General features: G+C 45.5%; 1 protein-coding gene across 1 annotated transcript in view; it reads left to right on the forward strand.

The window, feature by feature from the left end:
* Positions 1 to 25699, forward strand: part of SPTBN5 (spectrin beta, non-erythrocytic 5) — a 2284272-nt gene that overhangs the window by 1642609 nt on the left and 615964 nt on the right. Inside the window, exons 42-44 of the mRNA XM_086937224.1 lie at positions 8056 to 8174; positions 21361 to 21475; positions 22054 to 22167. Of these exons, the coding sequence (XP_086793350.1) occupies positions 8056 to 8174; positions 21361 to 21475; positions 22054 to 22167 (348 nt within the window). The remainder of the gene's footprint in view (positions 1 to 8055; positions 8175 to 21360; positions 21476 to 22053; positions 22168 to 25699) is intronic.

The following is a 25699-nucleotide window of genomic DNA, read 5'->3' on the forward strand; positions in this document are numbered from 1 at the left end:
GTTGTAATTAAAGGTGTCATCTTGTTAATTTTTTATCACATTTATATGTTGCATGTAAAGATGAAACTTATTAAATGAGCCAGAAAGAAAGGAAATGACATGTCAACCCATCTTTCCAAGTACATCTTTTTTACCTAGACGTTGGTGCAATTTAACTTGCGAGCTTAAACAAGCATTTACAATGCAATAGGTCTGGCATTTAGGCAAGTTTAAGCTATTGCTATTGGAGGAAAAGACGCTTTGTGCATTTGGACTGCCCTTCACCCTGCATGGATGCTGTAACCGGGATTCTCGCCCCGAGACCTTGCTGCTGCTTTGGACGCCACCCCTCGCCGGACCCGCTGCGCGGGTCCCGCTTCATAGGCGAGGACTGCTGGGCTCCATAGGTCTTTGCTTTTGGACGTTTTGGTGAGCGAAGGGGAAGAGCTGCAGGGCTGCGAGCGACTGCAGGGACTCCAACTACCAGGAGTCCCTGCCCGGCCAATAGTGCACACCTGGCCCGCTCTCCCTGCAAGCCCCGCCCCCAGCGAACGGATCTTTGAAAACCCTACCTGCTCCCTGCTCTGGTGGGACGCTTTGTGCATTTGGACTGCCCTTCATCCTGCGTGAATGCTGTAACCTGGATTCTCGCCCCGAGACCTTGCTGCTGCTTTGGACGCCACCCCTCGCCGGACCCGCTGCGCGGGTCCCGCTTCATAGGCGAGGACTGCTGGGCTCCATAGGTCTTTGCTTTTGGACGTTTTGGGGAGCGAAGGGGAAGAGCTGCAGGGCTGCGAGCGACTGCAGGGACTCCAACTACCAGGAGTCCCTGCCCGGCCAATAGTGCACACATAGCCCGCTCTCCCTGCAAGCCCCGCCCCCAGCGCGTCACTCTCCCTATAACTTTAACATCGTCTACCGCTGCGAGGGAGCACCCGGGGCGAAGCCCGGGCAAAGTGCGGGCCGTTATGTGGCCGTTTGGTGGCTGTGGGAGGCTGGGCTGGGGCCCGTCCCCTTCTCTCCCACATTTCCATCTAGCAGCTTCTTGATGTTGTAGAGACTGCAGTGCTGTATTTTCTCCCGCTTCTGGCTTTTTTTTTGGTTACAGCAGCCCCCTCCATATCACTATTCTCACGTGCTAGGTCATATTTCTTCCCTGTGTTGTTGCCTTGCTAATGCTCCCTTTGCAGGGCTAATGTATTGGTACACCTGAGTCTTTGATTAGATATCCCCGCACAGGCTTCTGGTATCCAATTCAACTACAAATAAACATTAGCATGGATTCTTCTCTCCCTAGTGGCGCGGGGGGAAACTCTAGCAAGGGCACCTTAGACAATTATTTTAAAAAATCTATTTCTGAACTTGATAGGGAAGAAGTACTAGCTGAGAGAAGGGTGGAGCGTCATCGCTCCATTGAAGGCTATAAAGCTAGACTTTCTCTGTCATTAACCCCGCTTACTTTAACATCTGGTTCAGGGGTGGCCCCATTAATTGAGGATCCTCTTGCCACACAGGGTATTCCCGTACTCTTAAGGGACACCTCCCCTTCACCCTCCCCCAACGGTGGTTACAAACAGCACCCCATAATTCCAAACAGCTCTCCTATAATCTCTATTACACCATCAAGCAATCCTTCTGCAGGGCTGGAAGTTCCCTCAGCTGCCCTGCGCACAGTTAAAATGACACTAAGAAACCAATCTAGGAAAACAGAGGTTCTAAATGCCCGAGGTCCACCTCCTAATAAAAGAAGGAGGAGGGGGGGCTCACTCCAAAAAGGTAGAATTAGTCATTCTGATTTTGGCAAGGGGAAAGGGGTGAAGTTAGTTTCTGCTCCCAAACCAGCAGCAGATTTGAGATCTGAAACTATTGTAACGACCCCACAAGAAATACCATTGTCCCCCCCACCAGTATCATCCGGTACAGCTTCTGTAAGTGCCAGTTTGACGGATCCTCATTCGTCTGTCCCCACTTTGGAGCTTCTTGAGCAATTGCTTAGGACGTTCACTTCCCCAATTTTAGAAAGATTACTGGGTATAGAGCAGCGGCTGGGGAATCTTGAGCTGGTAATTTCTAACAAAGTGGAAAAACAGAAAACTCCTCCTAATCCAACTCCAGCTTCGGCTGGGGTTGGATTATCCGCCATTCCAAAATCAACGTTAGTTCAGGCGGCTGCAGCTGCATCTACTACCACTACCTCGCACACATTTATAAAGTCTAATGTACCTACTAAAACAGTGAGTCGAAATCCACAAGGGGCAAAACCTTCCACCATTCCACCCAGACCAGCCACGCAAGCTGCCGGTGCAATTCCAAAGGGGGGAAATAGCTCGGCTGTGAGAATTTTGCAGCGGGTCAGAGGGAGGGAGCCCTTAAAAAGAGCTGAACAACGAAGGGGCCACCAGGTGGAACTTCCCCCGGAAGCAGTTCCCTATGTGGTGGTGCTCACGGGTGTCCCGGTACTTGAGCCGGATAAGCGAGAAGGTCCCCTACAGCTTAAAAATAAAACCATGCACTGGTTGACCGTGAATAGACCACTCCTGGGTAATATCAATGGGGAGATTGTGCATGTACGTCGACTCATCTGGTTGGGGGGTCGAGTTAAAGACATTGAGGGTGATCGGATTGTGGTCAATTTTAGAGACCCTGAAGCTGTTAGGAACATTCTGAGTTGGATGCCTGGGAATCTAGGCAAATCAATCATGCCTTGTGTCCTTACTTATTTTTATCCTAGAGCCTTACTGGCTCCCATGTCATATCCTTGGCCACCCCCTGCCCAGCTGAGCATTTTAGGCCCTAAACACAACAATCAATATTTACCCTTGCTGCCTGGTTCCACGGCACTGAACGTGTCTGGGTGGGAAACCATCCCTCAAAGGGGCTATGGTAGTAATTCTGGGAGGTGGGACCATGCATTTGAAACAGGAGGGATGGAACATCTGCTCCCCTTTACTCCCCTGGAAGTCAGAAATAGATTCGAAGCTTTTTCCAGGTTGGACTCTTGTGACTGACGTTCGGGTACCTGCTCCAGCCCTCCTCCTTGTCCGAGGGGGTTGCGGGCCCAAGATGATATTTCTTCTACTGTATGCGCACATTCCCATCATGATCTCCCTGATCTGACTCCAACCCTTTTAGTCTCATCTAATCAGAATTCTACACCTGTTTCTGGGTCCCCTGTTCCGTTTGTGAACAATGACCCTGTTGATGTTGGGACATCGGGCTCTAAATCCAACAATACATCTGTATCCCTGAAGGTGCTGTCATGGAACGTTGCAGGCATAGCTAATAAGCTGCATACAGACGATTGGGACTCCCTAGTAACAAACAGTGATATTTGTCTCTTCCAAGAGACTTGGGCGAGGGAATCCATGTCTAAAACTGGATATGCAATCTTTGAGATTAAGGCTAGCTGGAGTGGGAAGGGGAGGCCTTCGGGTGGTTTGGCGGTGTGGGTAGCGAGTCACATTGGATGCACTGCGGAGAATATAGCTACGCAGTCCCAGGACATACAGTGCGTCTTATTGAAGTGGCCTGGTGCTCCTAAACTTGCAATCATAAACGTCTATTCTCGCCCTGTCGGCCCAACCATGGAGTCTCCCACACTAGAAGACCTCTCGCTCTTCTTGGGTCAGCTACCAGCTGATTACAAGGTAGTAATGGGCGGAGACTTCAATTGCCATTTCGAACCATTGGAGGGGTTGAGGGAAGGGGCACTAACTGCGGAAGATGACTTCTGGGGCGTTCCGGTGTGTCAATCGCCCCACCCAAAATCGTGGTCCCCACTCGCGGTACAAATCATGGCCCTGACCCTTAACTTTGCGCTTAGGGCTTGCAATGGACGAACAATCTCAGACTCCCCCTCAAAATGCACTTTTAATAGGAAGGACCATGAGTCGCGACTAGACTACATTTTTGTAGATATTAGTCTGTGGCCAAAGGTTGAGGATTTCAAAATAAGCGTGCGCACAGATAGCGATCATAACGCACTCTTACTTTTTCTGGCACATCCCTCAGCAAACCCCGGACCTCCGTCCCCTGAGATTAGGGATGGCCTGGGCAATCTGGTACTAACTTCAAATAGGCGTAGGGTGAAATGGGAGAAACTGTCAAATTTCCAAGAAAGCATTAGGAAAATGTATGAGCTAGTGTTGCCAAAATTTGAGGCTCTGGATAATTTAATTAAACAACCCAGACCTCATGATTTCAATAAAAGTTTAGCCTTAATTCATGAAGATGTAGTGGGAGCTCTGGGCGAGGTTCTCTACCCGGAGGTAGCGAAGCATAAGCAAAAGACTCGAACTTCCTCTTGGTATAACTCTGAATGTAAAAAGGCTGAGTCTGAATTAATAGCAGCAGTCAAAGAAGGTATAGAGCGGACCAGGGTGGTTGATCTAAGGCGCCAGTACAAGGGCATAATGGCTCGTGCCAGGTCAGATTGGGACTGGGACAGAAGGCAGGATCTCTCATCTGCCCTCAGAACAAAGGACTCCAGAAGATTCTGGTTACTGGTTAACACTGGCTCTGGAGAACCTAAAGCGGCAGTGGAGCCAAATATTGCAGCGTCTATCTGGGAGGATCACTTTGGCAAGCTCTATGAAGACTGCTTTGAGGATACCAATGATGTGGCCACCCCCCTCTTATCCCTCCATGGTGTCAGTTTGAACTTTAGTCTTGGGGAGGTTGCCAGTGCCATAGATGGTCTAGCGCTGGGAAAAGCACCGGGTCTTGACAAATTACCTGGTGACCTTTTTAGGTCCCATCCCGAGATTTGGGCCCCATATTTTTACATCCTCTTTAATTCCATTGCACGAGGCATGGCGATCCCCTGCACTTGGCTGGGGGCAGAGATAGTTCCTATCTTCACGAAGGGCTGTCCTCTCCTCCCAGCCAACTACAGGCCGATCAGCCTTATAGATGTGCCTCAAAAACTCTTTTCTCGCCTTATACTGGATCAACTCCTGGATTGGATGGAGGATAAAGATATTTTAAGCCCTCTCCAGGCTGGCTTCAGGAACAACACGTCCACCATGGACCAGATCTTCCGACTCCTTCTCCTCTATTGGAAATCGGTGAGGATTGAGGGAGGGAGGTTGTTCATGGTGTTCGTGGACCTGAAGTCAGCATTTGACCTAGTACCCCAAAAAAAACTTTGGGAAGTCTTAAATGAGATGGGAGTTCCTACCCATCTCTTACAGGCCATAATAAGACTTCATGAGGGCAACTTTGCTCAGGTTCGGTGTGGAAGGGGTGGAGTTTTGTCAAAAAGGTTCCCTGTTCTAAGGGGGGGTGAGGCAGGGATGCGTCTTGGCGCCTACACTGTTCTGCCTCTACGTTAATAATGTGATAACCCATCTAGCTAACGTTAGGGACAATGATGCCCCAATTTTGGCGGGCAGGAGGGTGCCGGCAATTATGTTTGCTGACGACACCCTCCTGCTCTCCAAATCCCCTATGGGAATACAGCGGATCCTGGACGGATTTGATCTTTTCTGCAGACAGTATGGTCTAGAGGTCAACACAGGGAAGACCAAGTTTATGATCTTCAACCCCTCCCCCACGACAAGACCAAATCCTTCACTGAGCTCAGTATCCCTGGAGAGGGTAAAAACATTCCAGTACCTGGGCGTGACCTTGCATGAGAATATAGCTTGGGAACCACAGATATCAAGTTCTCGATTAAGGCCGTCACAACTGTCTGGGGCAATCTTAAAGGTTACGAACATCTCTAACTATAAACCTATAGCTCCTGCAGTTGAAATGTACAAAACACAAGCCAAGCCGGCTGCATTATATGGTAGCGAGCTGTGGGGCTACCAAGCTGGTAAAGAGTTGATGTGTGTGGAAAATAATTTTTTGAGACGCCTTTTGGCCCTCCCACGTGCCACACCTTTGCTTCCCTTGCGTTTAGATTTGGGTCTACCCTCCATATGTGAGGATCTTAAGTTAAAACCATTAAGATACTGGCATAGGCTCTGGACAACAAATGAGCTTAAACATTATACACAAGATCTTGTTCATATTATGAACTTAAACCATAGTGATAAAATTCCCTGGCTATCATTTGTTAAGCAAGAACTGTACCGGTTGGGTCTCTACGAGCTGTGGGAAGCCCCTGAGTTAGGCTGTCAAAGGGTCTCTCGGAAAAGACTCGTAGAAGCTCATAAGGAAAAAAAAGTCTTGCCTCCCATGTGCTCGCACCCCGCACTGGTATTTTAACCCAACGTTTTATGGATTCCAAAAATTCCTACCATTTTGAAAGTTTTATGGACATTATCTCCCCGACTTTGGCAAGAAAGTTATTTATTCAATGGAGGCTTGGCACCTTACCCATTAAATCCTTCACGTGCAAATGGGCTAATGGGGGGGATAAAACATGCCCCGGCTGTAACCTCTGTGATGAGGAGGAAATCCATGTTCTGTTTTTTTGCCCAGCCTACAAGAGACCTAGGAAATACTGGCTTGTGCCTCTTTGTAGGAATATGGGCATAAGGGACTATGTGATCTCGTTCAGAATATTGAAAACCGATTCCTCCCCACACATTGTATTCGCAGTTGCAAAATTTCTACTGGCCATGTGGCATATTAGGAGTAAATTACTCAAAGCATGACCTTCATAGGATTGTATTGCCAACTTTCCCTACTGCCACTGTATTTTTCTTTTTTCCATCCTAGGGGATTGGTTGTCTTTTAAATATGTTCTTTTGTTCTTTTATTCTTCAAAACTCTGTTGTAATTTACTGTTTTATAACAAATGTTTTTATGTACGTTCTTATGCATCTTTTATGGCCTAAATGGCCGAAATAAAGAATTTTTGGATTGGATTGGATTGGATTGGAAAAGACTCGGTAGGTTTTGTTCTCTTACTCTCAGCTTAAGTCCCTTGGCTTCTTTCGTCCTTAAAATAAAACTTAAGTGTTTCTTTTGTTTTTAACAAGGAATCACTTGCTACCCTGTAACATCTCACTTTGACATTGAATATTTTTACAGCACCATAACGTAAAAAACGCTGTTTAGAAAGGGGTTCGTTCTAGATGTGCACTAATTCAGCCTATTTATTATGTGACTGATTGACCTCTGATCACAGCAGGATTGTTTGAAAATGTTGAGTGTGTTTGCATGCTAATAGGGGATAATCTGCTGCATGGCTAAACTTATAAAATCCTAAAGGCGAGACCTATTGGCTATGCCAATGCTTGTTTCCCTGGTGAAATGGATCCAAAAAACAACACTGTAGCTGCAAATGACGTCATTTTTCTGTTCTAAAGTGCAGCCTAGGGCGGAGAGAAAAAAAGCTTCAAAATACAAAAAATAAAAAATAAACACAAAATAAAGCAAAACAAAGTGGTTGCAAAGTGGCCGGATTGGTTTTTATTCACAACCAAACACATTAGCGCCACTTTACAGATTTTACCCGTGAAATGCTACTTCGTTTTCCCCTCATTCTTTGAACAGCATTGTTTTTCCCGGATGGGAAAGTGCACCATTCCTGGAGGTACTTCAATACCTGGTTGATGCGTAAACTGGAAAAAGTTTAATGCGATCCTTTTCAGCAGCTTTCCTTTTTTTAGTTTATAAAATGTGTTCAGGGATGTGGTCTTTTTAAACCATACTGTAGTCACGTTCCTAACTTTTCAGGCATAAACACTCAATGATTTCTGAATTTTAAGTGTAAAAGCGTTAAAGTAACTATGTTTTTCTTGCTTACTATTCCCACTCTCTACTTAATAATTCATTCCCTATGAGTGTTTCTCTATTTCCAGGATGTTGTTACTTTTTTTTTTCCAACCAGCATATTACTCTTGCCTTCCCTCCCTCATAAACTATTTCCAATTTTCTGGTTCTCCAGCACCGTGAGGTCATACCAATGACAAAAATGTTATGCAAATATCATCACTCCACTGCATACAAAAAACAAAGTAAAAATCATTGTCATTTAAAAACCAAGAGCTCTAGTTTCAGAAATACAAGACCTATTGCATTGCAAATGCTTGTTTTATAAGTTTGCTGTGAGCTCATGGACAGGGCACACCAAGAATCTAATTGCAGAGAATCTCATTGTCTTGGACCCTGTGATTTTAGGAGCTGACCGTGGATGATGCCCACATCAAGGCCATCAATGCCCTTGCAACAAAACTGGAGCGGCAGAACAAGGAGGAAGTCAAGACGGTACATCAGCGACGGCAGCAGTTAAATGACAGGTCAATGACTTTGTTTCTTGGGAGTGTGTTTTGCTGTGATATGTTTGCATCAATTCATGAAGCCTCCTCTGAGAGTGATTGTATCTTACTCCCACTTTGCTGTGGCTTACTGTTGACATTTGAGGATCACATTTACTCAAGGTTTGTTTATGGGTCTCATAAAAAATACCATTAATTTCTCAAGGTGGTGCGATGTATCATATTTGCCTCATAGACTCCAGGACAGACATTTTCCCAGGCTAGAAAGATGACCCATGGGGATAAGTGGAGGACGTCAGTCCATGCCGTCACACTTAACTAGAGAATCAAACATGGTTGGAGTCACCACACTCTTACTAATTCTACCCACAGTATTCACCGTACAAGCTCTTGGTCAAGTTATCACCAAAGTTCACTCTTATATCCATCCTTATGCGAGAAAGACATATTTATGTGCACATTTTCCCTCTTCATGTGAATGTCCAAATGAAATGACCTGCTAGAAAATGTGTGAATTACCAATATGCTCTTTACCCTGTGAAACTTTTGCTGCCCTCTATTAAACATTTTTACAACTAAGATAGTTTTGACAGAATTGGTGCAAGTGACACAGCTCGACGGGGGCGATTTGAATTGACCTTGTGAAGCATTCTTCAATGTTCATATCTGTCGATAGATTAGTACATGATCCCCTAATGGCATTTGCTACATACCCCATTCCACAATTAATTCTGAGGGTTATTTTGTTGTTTGCGGAAGTGTATGTACAATTTGCACTCTATAAAATGCCCTCAAGACCTATCAGTTTCGCCATTGTGCTTCAAAATGATTCAGTTGTCACACGTTTCCCCACAATTCTTGAGGTGAAAAAACAGAATGGGGGCTTGCATGGAATTTTTGATCAAGGTCCTACAAAAACCTCCGACAAGCCTGCCCGTCATTGTGACTAATGTTTCCCCCGATTCCCCTATTCTACATGACAACAAAGAAAATGGATCAAAATAAACCTACTACAGAAAACATTATACAAATAAACAGCCAAACCGAACAAAAGATATGAAAATATAAAGCAAACTTTTGACAAAAAAATAAAGCCAGTAGTCGAGAGACAGGAAAAAGCTGCCAGAAGATGTTAGGCAGAACGTAAAACATGTTTATGGTCCACAGCCAGAGAGATTAACACGTGTCAGTGCGCTGACAGAAGGAACAGTAAAAAACAAGAGCCCCCCACACACAAGAGCCCCCCACACACAAGAGCCCCCCACACACACGCAAAGAGCTCCCCAAACACACGCACAGAGCCCTCCGCTCCATTTGCATCAGGTGTGAGGCTCCTGACTGCTGACAGCCAGGAGACTCCAACAAAAGGAGGCTTATGACCCCTAAGACTCGGCCTTTGTTATGGCCAGTATAGAAATAAGAGAGCCCTGTCCCCTCCTGCACTTTGTTGTGATCGGAAGCAGACAACAACGTGCAGGCGCTGCTGAGAGTGTCCCGGTGTTTGGAAATTACACCGGGACGAATTCAGTATCTTTTTCTGTGGGGACCAACTTCTTGGCAGGGTGGACGGCAGCCACCCTGTGAAAATAAATGGGGGGAATCCGTCCACCCGCGTGGACCCCTGACTCGTGCCCTGGTTGCAGCCACCCCTTCTGCACATTGCACCCACACAAAATCTGTGTTGCTCCTTCCGCCCCCCCCCCAAATGTTTAACTAGCGCTATGAGGTGGCCAGCGCCAACTGCATAATAGCACTTTTATCTCAGTGCCTCATTGCCTGTTAACTCCCACCCCCTTGTTGTTCCTTCCCTCCCATTGTCCCTGTTGACACAGCCACCCTCCTTTTAAAACAAACGATGTGTCCCATCATTGTGCCTTTTTACTACCTTTACTTTTAGCATGCTGCACAGTCCCACTGCTCTACAAATTAGCTTAAAGATATTGTCAAACAGGCAAAGTCAATATCTTTCGCAAAAGCGTGGCCAATTGCCTTTTCCAGTGCTTGTTATCCCTCAAGTTTCTTTTTCCTGTAAATCACGGCTTTCCATGAAATGAAGGGGATCCCAGGGCAGGGCAGGCAGAAAGTGAAAGCCTCTTCGGAGCCGCCCCTTCTCTGATCGGATGAAGGGGTCTCATAACTGCCCCGCTTTCATCCGCCAATCAGCGGAAGGCACGAACTTAGGTTTATTCCAAGTTTAGAGCTATAAAAAGAGGTGCTGCGGGCTTTAATCTGGGACACTCGAGAGAAACCCAAGGCAGCAACGAAGAGGACACAAAACGAGCGAAGGACGAGATTCCTGTGTTGCTCCTTCCGCGCTCCCCCCCCCCAAATGTTTAACTAGCGCTATGAGGTGGCCAGCGCCAACTGCATAATAGCACTTTTATCTCACTGCCTCATTGCCTGTTAACTCCCACCCCCTTGTTGTTCCTTCCCTCCCATTGTCCCTGTTGACACAGCCACCCTCCTTTTAAAACAAACGATGTGTCCCATCATTGTGCCTTTTTACTACCTTTACTTTTAGCATGCTGCACAGTCCCACTGCTCTACAATTTAGCTTAAAGATATTGTCAAACAGGCAAAGTCAATATCTTTCGCAAAAGCGTGGCCAATTGCCTTTTCCAATGCAGTTTAAGCTAGACCCCCCACGAAGCACTGACATTTCACAATAGCACTGACTGTGTGCCGTGTTAGCATCCAAACAAACGGACGAGTTGAAGCATCGAGGGGGGGGGGCAGGGGGGCATGACTGGTGATGGAATGTGGGTGCCGCATGATTCACAAGGTCAACAACACACCCACTGAAGCCCACTGACCCAGCTGTGGAATGTAAAGTCTCTTTAATTTTAGGAAGAAGAACGATATCTCCAATGGAACGAAAAATAAACATTTGATTTAAAAAAAAAAAATACTGACATGAAGTTATCAATACTACAATAGGGAGGCGAGTTATCAGAAGGGCAGCGGGGCAGTTGATGTTAAATCGACATGGCAGCGCCTTTCTGTACCGCCGCATCTTCACTCACAGTCATAAACGTTAGATTAGTTGCCGGATGAAAGCCTGGCGGTGGTAACAGGGCACCTGGGTGGAGCGCACAGCACCGGTTCAAAAACACCCCTGCTGTTCCGGGCTCACCTCCGACACCACAGACCCGGGCGTCGACTTTAAAGACGCGTTTCAAGCTCTGCGCTTGGAGCGCGAGAAGAAAGCGCAGAGGCAGGGAGGGAGGCTGGGAGGGAGAGAGGAAGGAGGGAGGGAGAGAGAGGGGGAGACGAAGGGAGGGAAGAAAAGAGTTAGGGAGGGAGAGGAAGGGATGGAGAGAGAGTAAGAAAAAGAAAGAAGGAGAAATAGCAATGAAGTGAGAGGGGAGATAAAGTGAGAACGAAAAAAAGAACAAGAGCTAAAGAGAAAGGAGAAAAAAGCAGAATGGAAAGGGGTGAGAGTAAGAGAGAGAGAGACACACATCTAGAGCAGGAGCGAGACAATGTGAAAGAGAGACCGAAAGAGAGGGAGCACGAGAGCGAGCGAGCAGGAAACAGGCAGAATAAGAGAGATGAAGAGCTAGAGAGGGAGAGAAGAGACGCAGAGAGAGGGGAGTAGACTCTGTGTACCTTGTGAGAGAGAGGGGCAAGTAGACGTCACCAACAGCAGAGCTGACGCTCCCCCCTGGGTCGGTAGGTACTCACACGGGTCAGCGTGAGAGGCACAGCCTTGCAAGCGCTATGTTACACAGTCTAACTAACTACAAAACAAAGCGCTATGTTACAAAGTCCAACTAAATACAAAACAAAGCGCTATGTTACACAATCTAATTAAATAGAAAACAAAGCGTTATGTTACACAGTCTAGCCAAATAAGAAACAAAGCGCTATGTTACAAAGTTCAACTACATACACAACAAAGCGCTATGTTACACACTCTAGCCAAAGTCAAAACAAATTGTTTAAGGAAAACGAATCTGACATTAAAATCACCCGTCAAAAAGAGAAAGGAATGCTAAGAAAGGGTCCGACCAGAAATGCAGTTTAAGCTAGACCCCCCACGAAGCACTGACATTTCACAATAGCACTGACTGTGTGCCGTGTTAGCATCCAAACAAACGGACGAGTTGAAGCATCGAGGGGGGGGGGGCAGGGGGGCATGACTGGTGATGGAATGTGGGTGCCGCATGATTCACAAGGTCAACAACACACCCACTGAAGCCCACTGACCCAGCTGTGGAATGTAAAGTCTCTTTAATTTTAGGAAGAAGAACGATATCTCCAATGGAACGAAAAATAAACATTTGATTTAAAAAAAAAATACTGACATGAAGTTATCAATACTACAATAGGGAGGCGAGTTATCAGAAGGGCAGCGGGGCAGTTGATGTTAAATCGACATGGCAGCGCCTTTCTGTACCGCCGCATCTTCACTCACAGTCATAAACGTTAGATTAGTTGCCGGATGAAAGCCTGGCGGTGGTAACAGGGCACCTGGGTGGAGCGCACAGCACCGGTTCAAAAACACCCCTGCTGTTCCGGGCTCACCTCCGACACCACAGACCCGGGCGTCGACTTTAAAGACGCGTTTCAAGCTCTGCGCTTGGAGCGCGAGAAGAAAGCGCTCTCCGGCGGCACCAGCACTGGGCACTTTTTTGTTTAGAAGAAAAACATTAAAAAATTCTCATCAATGGCATGGAGGAATAATTGGCAAAACAAGAGAGGGCAGGCTATCAGAAGCGGCCGGCGGGGTCCCTTCCACGTCCAATTGACAGTGGGTGCGTTTACTCACGAACGCGAACACGAACGGCGGGAGGGAGGCCTACGAGGACAGGGGGGGGCGGGAGAGGAACGGACGGCGGGAGGGGGCGGGAGAGGACACAGGGGGCGTGAGGGGGGAGGGGGGCGGGAGAGAACACGAACGGCGGGAGGGAGGCGGGAAACGTGCCGGGGAAAAACATGCCCAGGACAGCAGCAATCACGGCCGGGCCGGACCAGACTCGGGGGCGTTCACGGCGTCGCGTGACGTCGGCAAAAGCCAAAGAATCTCGGGAACGCCCCCGTGTCTGGTCCGGCATTGATGGACAGGCCCCTCGTCCAATGGCTAGGCTCCATTTATGGAGCTAGCCAATGGGACGGGGGGCGTGTTCCATAGTGCCTTACTGTACTCAATAGATTTCTCTGGAGGAGGAGCCTACGGCTCCGCCCCCCAGCGAAACCTAAAAAGGGATGAACTAGGAAGGACAAATGAAGGGTACAACTGTTGGAAGGCGAGAGTCACGAAGAGTAGTATACATGATAGTAATACCCATGAAAATAGGAAACTGTCAGATTGGAGAGAGTTGAGAGAGAGGGAGGAAGGGTCAAAACAAGTTTTGGAATGGGAAAGATTTTATACAGGTGAGATACGTATTGGAGGGGCAGTGTTAGAGGGATGATACACATGTTGGGTGAGCAGTGTCCAAAGGGTGTACAAGCCTTGGGATGGAAATCAAGGAAGGGTGGGACACATTCTTTTAGAGTGAGACTGGAAAGACGAAATAACTGTGAGAGGGAGAAAGTCAGGAAGTGCCAGATAAGTCTTTCAGGGAGAGAGTTAGAAGAGGTGAGACGTGCCTGAGGAAGAGAGAACCTGGAAGAATGCCACAAGTATTTGCAAGGAAGAGAGAGCCAGGAAACAAAGCGGGCAAGTGCTGAAGGAGGAGAGAGGAAGTCTGCGAAAAGTTTAAAAGGCCATTGGTGTTGGAAGCAAGAGGAGAAGAGGAATGCAGGGAAAAGTGAGCAATTGATAGGTGGAGGATGAAGAAGGGGAGGGTGAGTTAAGGTTCATCAGATGCAACAAGTCTGTAGAGTGACAAAGGCTTGCGAAAGAGACAATCAGGAAAACGAAAATAAAAATGAGAAGCTTCTGGGGCAATCTGAGAGAGGCAAAGGGCTCTGAGCAAATATTTTGAGGGGTGACCTCTTAGTGACTGCATCACGTGGGAAACACATTATCCTTTTGGATATCTTGTAAGTTAGGAAGATTGTGTCTGCTACTGCACATCCTGACAGTGTGAGCACATTGGAACATTCTGGCATCTTCGCTATCTCCAGGTGCTAGAACAAGCAATCCCTTTCTGTCCTCTTAAGGTTTGAACTAAGTAGAAAATGCCACCCCCTACTGCCTCTCAATTCTGTGCAGCCCTACAATGTCTTGAGCTCCGTCCATCGTCTGACTCTTGTCTTACATGATTCAGAGACACATCTTCCTAGTGCAAGCAAGGTTTATCAAACCTATCGTCAAGAAGGAAGATGTGGTTATGTTGGAAGGGAAGTGCTTACTACAGGGAATATGAATGGGAGCAGAACTCGGATAAGCTTATTTGGAGCAGGCCCTTAAAAGTCTTAACTCTGCCAAAAGGAGTTGAACTCATAACCCAGCCCTAATGTCCTTAGTTTATTTACACTGCATAAAAAGTAACCAATAAAACTCTCATTGTTGGATTAGTACCTTTTTCCCAAGTCTTGGCTCCCATCAGTATACTTTAAAGTCTATAAGATCACTCTAGTTCTCAAGTTTTGGGGTGTCTTTCATAGATTCACATGCTTGAGTCATTCCCTGTCGTCGAAGTGGGAGCCCCACAGTACATAAAAAAGCAATATATATATATATATATATATATATATACATATATATATATATATATATATATATATATATATATATATATATATATATATATATATATATATATATATGTTCGCTCAGGTGAAAGGACACCAGCCACACTCGCGGGGTTTCCAGGTAAGGCTTTATTCAGCACAAGTTGCTCAGTGGCTGCAAACCAGAACAGAGTTCAAATTAATTCCTGCTTCGTGTAATTTCCTGACGCGTTTCGTAGGCGGAGCCTTCTTCTTCAGAGGATGACGAATAGTATGCAGGGTAGTGGCAGGGAACACCCTTATTGTAGTTCAAGGCACGCCCCTGGATGGCCGCAGTGCCTTGTGGTGTTTGAAGTCCTGCCGTGATGCCTACTCGCAGAATTGCGACAACGTTCGGGGTTTGCAATGTAATGAAGTGGCCTTCTCCTTGGAACCCCTCGCCAACCAGGCAGCAATGTGATGATCGAGCTGGGGAGAAGTGTATGATCTAGACCCCACAAGCAGGATGCTCGCCATCATGGACCCGTTGCATCAAGCTGCGTGGCGGTGCTCGGCGAAATTGCAGTTTTACTACCTCGCTCCACCCCATCAAGATGCCGTTCACTCTTCCAAGGCGGGTGCAGCAGAGGAAGGTGATATATATATATATATATGTGTGTGTGTGTATATATATATATATATGTGTGTGTGTGTGTATATATATATATATATATATATATATATATCAATAGAATAACAATAGCATAGCTAAAGAATTCTATAGGAAGTATTGTAAAATAGTAATCAATAGGAACAAATGTGTCATTTTACTAGTTCGTCCAAGTCATTAGATATAGTCCGAACTCCAGCCAATCAGGCATCAGCACCCTCTAGAACCTTCTCCCCAGAGGCTCAGACCCTCATATTTTCTACCGCACGTCGTGTGAAGGGAGTCTCCCTGAGCTCTGCTCAGTACTTGTGCTTCCTCTCCAGGAATTCTTCTTACATCTTCACGACAATGTCTACTACAAAGAGTTCACTCTTCAGACACTGTGAGTCTTGTGGAAAACTGCGACTTCATTCTGAAGACCCACACAAAAAGTGTATCTACTGCCTTCATCCTAACCATCAGGTGAGAGACTATAAAATATGCAGGACTTTTCCTTAAAAGACCTTAAGAGACGGAGAAGGACGTTTACTTCTGTGGCTACAGAAGCTCAAAATGAAGGAAGACCCATTGTCAGATTTTGATAGTGATTCCTCTCTCAAAACTGTTGCCTCTAAGAAAAGGGCTAGTGAGGGGGAGATGACATCTCCTAAGGCTAAGGTGCTGAAGAAGCACCACTCTTCTTAACATGAAGACCAGCCTTCCTCATCAAAAGGGACTCCTGCTCTCTCTAAGGGTCAGTCTCCACCTTCTACGCCTCCGAGATCCAATTCTCCGGCGTCAAAATCTCTGCCTGTAAAAAGATTTCCCCAGAAAACTGGCATCCCGTCGACGAGCTCGTCTTCGATTCCTCCGTCGACGAAGTCCTCTGTCATCACAACTATGACGACGACTGCCACCTTCTCTTCACCTAAACCTGCTATGGTGATGTCTTCGGCGTCTTCTCCGTCGACGCTTGTATCAGGGTTGCTAATGCCTCATTTATCTACTGCCTCTCTCTCTTCGGCGACGACGAAAAAGAAGAAGCATTGGTTGACGGACGCCTCTTCGTCTACAAGACCTTCTAAGGATCAGCCGGTTCCTTAGAAGCTTGCGTCATCGACGCTTGCCTCATCAACGCCTGCCTTATCGACGCCTGCCTCGTCGACGGTGGCCTCGTTGACGGTAATGAAGCCTTCACAAACAGAGGTTCAGATGTGTCCCTCGTCGATGGCTGAAGCTTCGTCGCCAGAATATTTAGTTTCACCTCCTGGTTTGATGCCTTAAGTGCCTTTGAAGCCTTCAGCAGCTCTTTTGTCTTCTTCAGATTCTAAGAAGGTTCCTTTGCTCCAACGTCAACAGTCTTCTATGGACCTTTTACTGGCAATTCAAGCATCTCTAAATCTTCCAGTGCAACTGTTTGATTATGGGGTGGATGAGGAGGATTCAGAGGAGGATGATAGGTTGCAGGCTGCTCGTAGTCCTTCAGAGCTTCTCATCAAGTACCAGGATATAGAAGATGACCAAAAGTATAATTATTACTCAGAGCCAAAAATTCAATCACAGCCTGAAAATCCAACTGCACAGATGCCTATGTCACTCAATTCTAATTTGCAACATATGATTGATGACTATTATCACCCTTTTCCTCCTTCGGAGACAGCTTCATTACTTCCTCAAATGCATATTCCTCCGCCTTCCTCAATCATTGGGCCACCACCTCCTGTTTCTCCAGTGGCATCAATATCTCAAAATGTAGAGGACACACATACCACTGATGAGGACAGAGTAGAAGGGTAGTTAGATGATAGATCCCTATTCTCTGAGTGGGACAATTACCAAATCCAAACTCCATCGCCTACCACTCCATCTCCTGTTGACGCTCCACCTGTAGATATAGGTGGATTTCATGTCCTCATGGACAGAGCGGCCAAGAGATTCCATCTCCCTATGGTCTGCAAGGACGAGGACTGTTTTTTACACGATTTCAAAAATCAGCCACAGAAACAGGTTTGAGCTATACCTATAATTGATTTCATCTAGCAGGGGGGTTTAAAGGTCCTGAAAACCCCTGCCTCCATTCTTGCAGTCCTACCACGCCTAGATAAGAAATACAAGGCACCAGACAATTCACCAGCCTGTCTAATTGGTCAACCAAAGCCGGATTCTGTCATTTCTCAGGTGACACAATGTCGTGCCAGGAATCCCTCATCTCCTTTGTCGGCTCCTCCTGATCGTGAGGGCAGAAGCCTTAACTCCATTGAGAAGAAATTCTCTACCATGGCGGCAACTACTGTCCGGGAGGCTAATTCCCGTGCCATCCTAGGCCGCTATAAGCAAATGTGGTCTGACATTTCCCCCTTTATTGACATGTTGCCAGAAGCCTCTAAAATGGAAGCCTTGATGAGCGGTAAGCGGATCTCTGCTGAGATAATTGACTGCGCTGTGGATTTCTCTTCCACAGGGTTTCACTAACTAGCAGAAGCAGCAGTCCTCTGAAGGCAGGGCTGGTTAGGAGCTACTTCTTTTCGGCAGGAAGTACAAACAAAATGATTGATATGCCTTATGACAGCGAATCACTTTTCGGGCAGCACATAGACGACGCCCTTCAGGCAATTAAAAAGGATACCGACACTGCACGTGCTCTTGGCACTTTACAGTATAAGAAACAGCCTTTTCATGGTACGAGGGGTCGTGGCTCCTCCTATTCCTTTCAAGAGGGCTACAATCTAAACAGGCAGTACCAGTCCTATCAGGGACAAGAGCGTTACTCTTCCTCCCAGAAACAGCAGTCTTTTCGTCAACCACCAGGTGCCTCTTATAAGCAGTACAGAGGAAATTCTTCCTACAGAGGCAGAGATTCCTCAAAAAAGCAGTGACAGTGGCCACCTGCCACCCACTCTACCCATCAATCCAACCAAAGCTGGAGGGAGAATCTCCCATTTCTTATCAAACTGGCCTGCCATTACTACAGATCTTTGGGTTTTGGACATAGTGTCCAGAGGACACACCCTTTCCCCCAAATTTTCCTCCTGAGGTCCTCCTCCTGCCCATCTGAAAGAACGTTTAGGCCAAATCAAAGTCATGTTAAAAAAAAGGAGCGATCGAAGTGGTTCCAAACCTACAAAGGGGTGCAGGTCTCTATTCAAGATTCTTCCTCATCAAGAAAAATTGGGGGACTGGCGCCCCATCCTGGACCTTCGTCCCCTCAACAAGTTCCTCAAGAAGCAATCATTTCGGATGTTGTCTCTCCAAGAAGTACTTCAAATACTATCTCAAGGGGATTAAATGACAACACTGGACCTTCAAGATACCTATTTTCATGTCCCCATCCTACCTAGACACAAGAAATTCCTGCACTTCAGTGTGGCTGGCAGAGACTTCCAATTCAAGGTCCTTACATTTGGCCTCTGCTCTGCGCCCGGAGTGTTCACCAAAGTGTTGGCACCGGTGGCAGCACACCTTCATCAAGCGGGCATCCACATTTTTCTCTACCTCGACGACTGCATTATAAAGGCGCAGTCATTTACAGTGGCAACCAGACACACTCAAACATGCAGATCTCAGTTTCAGTGTCTAGGTCTGTCCATGAATCTGGAAAAGTCGCTCTCCACCCCCTCTCAGGTTCGGACTATCTTGGGAGCCATGGTAAACACTCAGAAGGCAAAGGCGTTTGTAACAAACGAAAGATAACAATGAATTTCCAAACTGGCATCTCTTCTAGGCACAAGGAAGTCCGTTTCTGTTAGAAAGTTCAAGTCGCTTCTTTGGATGCTATCTTCCTGCATCCCTCTAATTCCCAACTGTCGCCTCAAGATGAGACCCTACAGGAGGAAAGCAACAAACAATGTCAACAGGTCTCAGGGTCCTTAAGCGATGTAAACACCATCACATCTCGGATGCAAAAAGCGTTGCTATGGTGCACTCACATGCCAATCATCTCAGCAGGCCGCTCCTTTGTAGTGGATACTCCAAGTTTCATCCTTACAACAGACGCTTTCCTCGAGGGGTAGGGGACGCATCTTCAGGGCCTCACAGTCATGGGAAAATGGGATGCACAGCAACAAACTTGGCACATAAACCTCTTGGAACTACTGGCGATATTCCTTGCACTAAAAAATCCTTTTGCACCCTCCTTCAGGGAGCATCAGTGTTGATCTGTATGAAAAACACAACAAGCATGCATTATGTAAACAAACAGGGAGGCATTAGGTCTACTTTGCTGTCCCTACAAGTTCAGCAGATTTGGAATTGGGCGATTCAACATCAAATAACTTTAACATTAGTACATGTTCCAGGAGTGTCCAACATTCTAGTGGACTCCCTGGGCAGGTAAATCTCGTCCAACCACGAATTGGAACTTCATCAACCAATGCTAGACAACATCTTTCAGCTTTGTGGACGGCCAAATCTGGATTTATTTGTGACCAGGCGGAACCGCAAATGCCCATTCTACGCAGGTTGGCTTCCCCAACCAGGGTCATACCGGGATGCCTTTTTGATGAACTAGCCAAAAATCTATGTTTACGCTTTTATAATGATTCCTCTAGTCCGAATGGTGCTTCGGAAAATGTGGAGAGAACCATGTTGCATCCTTCTTATAACCCCCAGATGGCCTCGCCAGATTTGTTTTTCAGAACTCTTCCTCCTGTCAGAGGACGATCCGATTGCAATTCGTCCAGTCCCAGATCTTCTTACAACGAACCAGGGCCAGGTCGGCCATCCGGATCCAACATCTCTCGGATTGGTAACCTGGAGCCTGAACACTATTGCCAACTTAGTGATCTCTTCGGACTGCAGGGAGGTCCTTACTAACGCTAGGGCACCCTCCACTATCAAAAACTACAAACTTAAGTGGAAACGGTTTTGTCTTTGGTGTGAAACTTCAAATGTTCACCCGGTTCATTCTACGCCGGAGCAACTTTTGCCTTTTTTCTTACAATTGGCAAGATCTGGGCTCTCTCACTCTACCCTTAAGTTTTTCTGGCCGCAATTTCCAGATTTCGACAGGATAATTCCAACTCTCTTTATTCTTCTTAGAATAATACAACAATTTTTCAAGGGCGTATTTTAAATGTTCCCACCAATTCGATATCCACCTCTGTCTTGGCATCTGAACGTTGTGTTGGCTCAACTCATGTAGTCCCCATTTGAGCACATTCATAAGGCTGATCTCAAATTCATCTCTTGGAAGACTTCTTTGCTTTTAGCTCCTATGTCTGCTTGACGAGTCAGTGACATACAGGCTTTTACTGTTACACCACCTTTTCTTCAATTCACCAAAGATTCAGTGGTGCTCCTCACTAACCCGCCATTTATCCCTAAAGTGCCTTCTGATTTCCACTTAAATGAACCAGTCATCTTAAAGACTTACTTTCCTAATCCACAGTCACGGGCGGAAAAGACTTAACACTCCATAGATGTTAAAAGGTGTTTAAAATGTTATTTGCAAAAAACAGCCAGTGTCCGAAAAACAGATCAACTGTTTGTAGCTTACGGAATAATGTGTAAAGGACATCCAGTAACCAAACAGACTATTGCACGTTGGATATCTAGTACAATTTCCTTTTGTCATCAACAAGCGTGAAAGACACTTCAAACAACGGTCAAAGCACACTCTACCAGAGCAGTCTAGTGTTATTAAGAAACACCATCCTAACCTCACCTTTCTGATCTCCCTTTTTTATACTGTTTAATTAGCCGGTTGTGATTATCAAAAAGGAGAACATTACTCTCTTATTTTACTAGTCATGTTCATGGTCTTCCGACCACCTATACCTATGTGAATGTTCTTACAGTGTCTCATCATATGGGCTACTCTAGATAGCTGCTGTTCATAGTACGTGTATTTGGTATTCAAAGTGTTCCAGATGGACCTTCATGGGACCACTTAATTAGAAGAAGAACCAGTGTTTGAAAATAATGACTTACCTCTCTCTGTTGTTCTTTTCCTTGAAGGTGGAATAGCTTTCATGGCAACCTGAATAAATATCGCCGAAAATTGGAAGAAGCTCTTCAGGTCCATGCCTTGATTCGTGAAATCAATGACATCACAGAGAGAATGAGCGAAAAGGTGTGTCTGTAGTCACTGTGAAGCACAGGCATGTCCCTTGAACCATATGAACGAGATGAAATACACACACATGGCCAAATTAAGTACAAATAACTCCCATATAGATACAACATTCATAAGCCAACAGGCAGTATTTCTCAGAAGAAGAAGAATTACAGACAGCAATCCCTCTCCGCTGCAGCCAGAAAAAGAAATGAGGGATTTTTCGCACCCACCTAGCCATTTACAGAAATAGTTTCTCATAGTGGGGCCATATGGTGGCCACGTCTCCAAAGCTGGAGCTTTGGTGGCTACCTCTACAAAGGAAAGCTGGGTCCCTCCCCATTACTGGACACCCCACTTGCAGCCCCATAATACTTCTAAGAATAAGACTAGCAAGAATTCTGAGCAATGCTACCCATTCTACTACCGGTTGTGTAGGACAGTTTTTTTATATTGAGTGATATTTTACCCTTCTTTATGTAACACCAAAATATTTGTTTATCAGGATAAAAGTCCATGCTCGTGAAGAGATCTTGGAGTTCATCATAACTGTGTCTGTGACATCAATTGCTCTTTATGTTATTCTACCCCTGCAGAGTTCACTAATGCAGGCACTGGACTATGGGAAGGATGTGGAGACAGTGGCCAACCTAATCCGTAGACATGAAGAAACAGAACGCGAGATCAAAGTCATCCAGTCGAAGAGTGAGGTATAAGGGGACGGACTGGGCTTTCTACATTCTGATTACCTGACTGACCTAACTTAATTGAAAATGACTGAACATGTACATTCTAGATAAGAACTTGACTTAATGTATTTTTGCGTATCTCACCTGGCACGCTCTTTCTCTGGCCCATACTTAGCTTCAAAGCTATCAGAAAAATGTCACCAAATCATAGAAGCAATAAACAAAATATTTGTGCACTATTGAATTCTTGCTAACATTTAACTTATCGCTTTAACTTCCATTAAAGTGATATAATGTGATCTATAGAAAATAGATATAAGAATCAATAGAAATATTTTAAAGGTTAGAATAAGACGTGGGCTGGAAGTTCTACACTTGCTAAATATGTCTTGTGTAATGTTGAGCATAGATAAGCTTAAGGCCCTAATTCCGATTTTGTCGGAATCCAGGTTCTTTTTCTCGCGCCAGATAAAAATAAGAGTACCCTAAGGAACGTTATTTATCGGGTGTGATAACTAGCAGCTGTAATGATGTGGATTTCTCCAGAAGAAGTGCACCAGACAAGGGAGGTAGTTGAGGGTTTTACTTTATTATCTCTCAAGAGAGCGCCGGGAATAGGTCCTGAACGCTCGACTATTGGCGCTAAAATGCCTTTACAAAATGGCCACCCCTCACTACGTAATAGCGTAGTGCGCGACGACTAGAGCGCGAAGCTACAGCAGCTATTACAAGTTTCTAGAAATAACATGTGGACCTGTGATTATTGCACCACTTTCCCCTTTTAAATTCCGACAGGCGTGACCTGTTGAAATTTAACGAAGGGTGAGATGTTTACTCCACCCAGCAGTAATTACCTGATGCAGCAGTTTCAAATACTTTGTGTGAACTCTGAATAGGCAGTCAGATTTGCTGCAGTTGCTATGTGTCCTTCTGCTATATTTTCAGGATCACACAAACAGATGGGACCACAGGGCTGTTGCAGGGACATTGTGAGATGCCAGTTTCTGAAGGTACTTTGGTTCATTTCTAGGTTCCCCACTGCTCCAGCTCTTATGGGAAGGTGGGGAGGGTCAGCCATCATAGAGACAAGCAGTCCCAGAGAAGGCACAAAGGCTCTGGATCAAGACTCCTAAGCTATAGCTCAGGCACAGACTTTACACAACAGAGCTACTTCTTATTATACATAGATGATCTTATATTACCTAGATATTACAGTAGGATTTTAGACAGCAGACTATTGCTCCACGGATTAGACATCACATAAGTGAATAAGTGAGTTGCCTAATATCCTAGCAAAATTCAGCTATGCCCTGGAAATGCACCAGCACCAAGAGAGAGACCCCTTTACGATGGTGGGAACTATATCAGTGTTGGTACTCATTTTAAGCCCCGTCCCTAAGGTGCCAACACGCTTCTCTCCACTGCAGTCTCTGTTGGATCTTAACTCCGTTTTTAATGTTCAGTTTTCATTTAGGTTATTTTGATTACATATATTATATTTATTTGTGCAGCAAATTTGGTTCACACGTGGTACATTAACCCTGACCCAATTTTGCAGATTCACCATTTATCACTATTTTCCTCAATACTGTAGTCTGACTCCCTAAAACAATGTGACCCTAGTTATGTGTTTCTATGTAGTGTACTTTTCTTACTGCCTATATCCCAGCCTAGTGAAACTATGATTCTCTCTCAGGGGATCTCCATTGATAATTATAAGCATGAAATAGTCCCGCCCATGTGCAGAAATTCTGGAGCAGTTCTTTCAAAGTCACATTTACTTAGCCTTACTTTGGAAAGGCCACAACACATATGTAACAGTAATGTTGAATTTTTCCAGCCTTAGAAAAGGCTTTATTGCCAATCTTATTGAATGATTTTAACATTTAGAAGAAAAAAGGACATACCCTTAAAAATCACTTAAGCAAAATTAAAAGTGATCTTTTAAAAAGATCCTTCACAAATGCTTTATAATATAAGGAGTAGTACCAAGCAATGTAGACTGTGTAGGCTGCAGCATTGAAACAAAGTAAATAGGACACTGCACCTGTATGGGCCTTTTGGCCTTCAGTGTCCCATTATGCCCTTTAGGTGGCAGTTTACTCAGTTCTGTTTTCCGGCTCCTGCTGACAGGATCCTGGAGCATAGCTCCTCCTTTTTTAAAGTTTTTCCTCACAATTTACATCTAAAGCTTCTTTAAAGCTGGTTCTCGCAACGTCCTTTAGGGCGTTGAGTATTTTTAGATAGTTTCCTGACAGAAACATTATCTACTTTTTTGTAAAATGGCATTTCTTTTTGCTCAGAAAGTGGCAAAAGAATGGCAAAAACAGACCCTTTCAGGTTCTGTATTTTATGTTTGTTAGACTCTCATGACACCAAGACATGATGCCACTGCAAGACCCTCTCCAGACACTTTTTGAGGGAGAGAGAAAATTCACATCCATGGCCACCATAGACATAGATCCATAGATCCATGGAGCACCATAGACAGCAAGATTCCCTGATGGGTAACACTTCTGAAGGGCGAGGAGAAACGATATCCTGTACCAGGACCCCTAAGTCACGCTGTGAGGACTCCAGCAGCGGGAGATCCAAAAAGAGAATATCTGGCTCCCTTTCGATGTTGAGGGTATCAGTGTCATAAAAGGCACTTCATCTACTTGCTTGCCGTCAAGGGCTAGGTCGGTGTTGAGAACACTTATGATGTCAAGAAGGGGAGCTTCATCGACATCGAGCAGAACTTTGACATTGAGACACCATACAACGTTGAAGGCTTTGATCTTGGCTCATGGTTCGACATCAAGACATCATTCATCTTCCTAAAATAAGATTGGGGAGTGGCTTGCACGCATGAAAGCTTGCAGACTTCAATAAGAGTCTGACTCAGAGTATTCCATAGCATTTTCATTATCAAGATCAACATCTCCAGTCACCATGCTGGATTTGCCAGCACCTCCTCAGGCTCCAGCAAGATCACCTTCTCCAGTTCCTCCGACTTCTCCTCCAAAACTCGCCATGCCAGCAATACCTCAGCCACAACCCACTACTCCATCTCAACCTCCACCGGTAACTTCTCTGAGGCGGTCTAGACCTCGTACCTATAGGTCTAGGTCACACTCATGATCTAATCTTGCTGCTGACATTGTCACTCCAGATGATCACACTCACTGTGAAGTTTTTCTTCCTCCTGATTGAGATCTTCCCGTCCTGATCGAGATCTTCACGTCCCATGTCTTCTGGTCTATATTCATCTCCTCTGAAAGATTCTCCACCATTGAGAATATCTCCTATAAGTGACTTTAATACCTTCCAGGAAATTCTCATCAGAGGGGCCGATAAACTAAATATTGCCAACTACTACTACTTCCACATCAGTAATCTTGGAGACATTCCACCAAAGTTCACCTTCTAGACCTCCTTTACCCCTAGTACCTGGTTTGTTTTATCCGGCTTTGGAACCGTTTCTGACACCACTTCTATAAAGGCTTCCCAGCCCCACCTTCTGGAGAAAGACAAGCCTTTGCATAAAGAGCTTTCTTTCCTATCTGCGGAA

The sequence above is a fragment of the Lissotriton vulgaris genome, chromosome 9 (genome assembly GCF_964263255.1).
Source record: "Lissotriton vulgaris chromosome 9, aLisVul1.2, whole genome shotgun sequence".
NCBI lineage: Eukaryota > Metazoa > Chordata > Amphibia > Caudata > Salamandridae > Lissotriton > Lissotriton vulgaris.